The sequence below is a fragment of the Acanthisitta chloris genome, unplaced genomic scaffold (genome assembly GCF_000695815.1).
Source record: "Acanthisitta chloris isolate BGI_N310 unplaced genomic scaffold, ASM69581v1 scaffold5691, whole genome shotgun sequence".
NCBI lineage: Eukaryota > Metazoa > Chordata > Aves > Passeriformes > Acanthisittidae > Acanthisitta > Acanthisitta chloris.
In genome coordinates, this window is record NW_008657512.1 from 368 (window position 1) to 4,640 (window position 4,273).

The 4,273-nt window shown below is 46.1% G+C and overlaps 1 protein-coding gene across 1 annotated transcript in view; it reads left to right on the forward strand.

Annotated features, from left to right (window-relative positions):
• Nucleotides 1–4,045, forward strand: part of MSX2 (msh homeobox 2) — a gene marked incomplete at its 5' end in the record, with an annotated part of 4,409 nt that extends 364 nt beyond the window's left edge. The window contains one exon of the mRNA XM_009084733.1: nucleotides 3,397–4,045. Within this exon, the coding sequence (XP_009082981.1) occupies nucleotides 3,397–3,821 (425 nt within the window). The remainder of the gene's footprint in view (nucleotides 1–3,396) is intronic.
• Between the last annotated feature and the right edge of the window lie 228 nt (nucleotides 4,046–4,273).

The following is a 4,273-nucleotide window of genomic DNA, read 5'->3' on the forward strand; positions in this document are numbered from 1 at the left end:
GGATGGGGGCCTGAGCAACCTGGTCTAGTGGAAGGTGTCCCTGCTCATGGCAGAGGTTGGAATTAGAAGAGCTTCTAGGTCCTTTCCAGCCCAAACCGTTCCGCGATTCCATGTTTTGTATATATAGTTATGTCTACACGTGTGTGATTCTTAGGTATATGTTACATATTTCTTCGTATATATGTTACGGTTATATATTTATACGATTATATAGTTCTACAGTTCTACATTTATATATATAGTGTATATATAAACATATACTGCTTTCAAAACCGTAGAAAGATCAGAAACTCCCACGGACCAGCTCCCTTTCCCGACACTCGGCTCACTGTCTGCCATTTCGTCCATTTATGTTATCCCGTTGTAACAACTGGAATTTCTCCCTGTTCTCTTCTCCCTTACACGCTGCACAGCAATTTCTTAAACTCGGGAATTGTCCCTTCCAGCCTTGCTCGCTCTCTAGGCGCTGGCTCCAGTGGCATTGGCTCCCGGCACGGGGCTGTTCCCCTCTCCCTGGTCCCATGCAGCCTGTCAGAGTTCCCCGAACTGGGCCTGACCTCTTTAGCCCCTGCGATCTCTCCCGACCCTGTCCCTCTGCCTTAGGGACACGCGATCCGGAGGTGACAGGTCACTTCGGAAACCCTTTTGCAGTTCGAGCCGCGCTGCTGTGCCTTCGCTGAGTCGCACTTCGCTTTCGCACAGATCCCTTAGAAAATAGAGGGGGGAAAATGCTTTTAAGGAATAAAAACCCCCGAAACTACCTTTAGCAGAAGGGGAAGAAGCATCCCGGCGGTTCTGGCCTTTCTGCCTGCCGTGGCGGCTGTACACCTGTATGAGCAGATCGATCTGCTCTCCTCCTCGCATCCCTGACTTGCCTGATGGAAATTATACACTCTGACTTATTTAAGTTAGAGCATTTCTAGATACAAATTGTTGAGCAGGACAGTCTCGCAGAATTTGGTCCTCAGTCTAACATTGCAAGAAGCAAGTTTAATGCTATTACAGCTCCTCTCTTTTTTTTTGGACAATCATTTTCGATTTGGCTTTCATCCACTTCTTTCCTTTTGCGATAACCCCGAATTTATTTATTTCTGTCGTGCTGGGAGAAGGCCGGGGAGAGGAAAGGAGGAAAGTCCGAGGCATTCCCTGAGTAGCTCTAGTTTGCGATTTTCGTGTACCCTTAATTATGGGGGGTAAACATGAAAAGAATCAGGTGCTCCTCCTCGGCCCCCCTGCTCTAAATCTGCCTCAAACCTCACACTCAAACCAGGCCTAATCTTCTCCCGGTACATTTTTTTTCCCCTCTTCGAAATTCTTTCTCTTTTAAAATCCGCCGTTCTTGAGCTCTGCAAAATAGCTTCGTAAAGGAGTTCGGTAACAGAGCGTTCAGGTCTGGTGATTTCAGGATTTTGGGGGGGAAACTGATGATCAGGGAATCTTTCTCATTTTCCACCTCCTGGCGCTCTGCCCCTCGGCAGGAGGCAATGACCAGTTCTCCCGCAGGAATTCCATGAAGGGCTTTGACATTGGAAATAGCTCCTCAATTTATTATTATTATTAATATTAGTATTACAGGTGGGATGAACTGGGGAAAGAACTGTAAAAGTTAGAATTTTGAGTAACACGGGAAGGGAACCATCTCCGAATGATGATTTTTGTCCTACATTGGCCAGGAAAAAAAAAAAGGAAGATAAACAGGAAAAAAACCCAGCGAAACGAATCACTGCAGCGAGTGCTTGAGGACTGGCACGGGATAAAAAATTACAGGGTCTGCGGAGGCGACTGTCCCTTCTGCTTATCAGAGCTTGGCAGTCACCTGGGGGGTGGTGAGGGAAGAAGCCCCTGAACGCTTGGGTGTATCCCGAGGGAAATATTTATCGAGGATTTAATTTAAAAGCATGTTTTTGCGGTTTCCCTCGCGCGTAGCCGAAGCCGAGACGGGCCGGGCAAAGGCGAAAGCCTGGGAAGGTAAACCCCATCCCTGCGGGAAGCAGCCAGGCAGCTGGAGCCTGGGAAAGCTTCACTTCGGGGAAAAAAAAGAAGTTGTGTTTAAAAATTGAGTGGAACAACGGCAGTGAATTTAGGGTCGATTTAGTGTAGTTTTAATTTAGTGTAGTTTTAGAAGGGAACCAACTGTCTCGGTGAGCACCTTAATTATCAAAATGCCCTGGTGAGATCACAGGGTGCTATTTGACAAGTTGTTTTCGAAGGGGGATTTTATTTTTCGCTTTCAGTATCTAGAGGAAGGGTTTTAACTTTTTCCTCTATAGCTGTTTTCCCCGTCGCCTTTCTGAGCTTTAGACCACTTTTCTCGTTGAATTTTTTTTAAATTGCATGCTACTTGTTTAAACTACCTCTTGGTTTGGCTTATTTTATAAAAGAAGAGAAAAGTGAAAAGAGTCCAGAAAGCACAACGTGCAAATCCTGAGAAGCGTTTGAAGCAGACACTACAGTGTGTACAGAATTTAGCAGCCTCTCAAGAGCAGCCTGTGTTTCATTTGCTGTATCAAACTGGGAGCCAGTGTGACTTGTCGCATGCCCCAGAGTGATCCGAATCACAGCCAAATTGCTAAGCTTTTGAAGTCAGCCGCGTGCTTTTTAGCCATTCTTTAGCTTGCAAAATTATTAATGAACTGAGTTATTAGTGAAGTAAAATGAATTTAAAGCCGAGTTAGTGATGTGCCACCCTGGGGGCATGTGCCTAACTTGGTTGGGGTTTAAGGTGAGCACAAAAGGTGGTAGATATCCTGACTTGTGTTGGCTGCAAACGCTGCAGTTATGTTTCTGTTTCGTTGTTTATTGGTTGCTTTCTTGGGTGATTTTTTTTTATACATGTAAAACATCAGAAAACACTCACTGAAAAGTTAATAAGCAGAGGAAAAACTTTTTCTTGAAGAAGAAACAGCAAGAAAATTGCCCAGTTAGCTAAACCACAAAAATTATCAGACTCAGTTCAGCTGTCAGGAAAAAAAAAAAAAAAAAAAGAAAAGATAGGGCTGACTTGTGTTTGGTGGAGAAATCTTGGAGCTGGGCTGGGCTGGGCTCCTGCATCTCTGTCCTTTTGTGAATCTCCTGCTTTTGTGGTGTCCTGTGCTTTGCAGGAGTTATACCTCCAAGACAGCTGGTTTGTGTGCTTTAGACTCCTATGGCATGACTCCTAAAGTGACCTGTGAATCCTTTATGCTCTATCTGAAATTGCTGAGGCAAAATTTCACTTCCCAGGACATCTGCTGAAGTCCTGTGAATATAAATTTGGCCAGAAAAAGATTTCCAGAGCCACTTGCAAAAGGATCCTCTGGTATGAGGGTATCACTTGGCAGGACACCCATCAAGCATCTCTGCAGAGCACCCAGATCTCCCTGCTTTTGTGATAACTGGCCTTTCCCTTCCTTGCAGGACACCTGAGCCCCACTGCCTGCACCCTGAGGAAGCACAAGACGAATAGGAAGCCCCGAACCCCGTTCACCACTTCCCAGCTGCTGGCTCTGGAGCGCAAGTTCCGCCAGAAGCAGTATCTGTCCATCGCCGAGAGAGCAGAGTTCTCCAGCTCCCTCAACCTCACAGAGACCCAGGTCAAAATCTGGTTCCAGAATCGGAGGGCCAAGGCCAAGAGACTGCAGGAGGCTGAGCTAGAGAAGCTCAAAATGGCAGCAAAGCCTATGTTGCCGTCGGGGTTCAGCCTCCCTTTCCCCATCAACTCTCCCATCCAGGCTGCCTCACTCTATGGAACATCCTACCCTTTTCACAGACCTGTGCTTCCTATCCCACCTGTTGGACTCTATGCTACTCCTGTTGGATATAGCATGTACCACTTATCCTAAGAAGATCAGCAAGAGAAAATGACACTAAGACAGACTTCCTGGTGGATCATGTCCAGCCCTGAGCAGGCAGTAGCCCATCCAGTACTGGCCATTCCTTCTGCACACTTCTATCTGCCATCCTGAGTGTATGGGAATTTGTGTTAGCAAAGCAAAAGGCATCCTGTATGCTACGGGCTGGGAGTCTTCTGAGAGGGCTCTGAGTGCTCAGAGTCTGATCCTCAGAGGAAAAAAAATGTAAACACAAAAAAAAATGAGAGAAAAATTTGAGCAAATGTAGGAGTTTTATACAAACTAGACTAAAAAAGAATGGGTGAAAAAAAGCAATTTTATCTTGTGGAGGCTGAGATTTCCTGACACCTTCCCGATGGGGCCCAAAACATGTTTAAAGCAAGAGGGGTGTAAGCCCTCACGGCACACTCGAAATTGCCATCACTTAATATGGGGATGGGGGG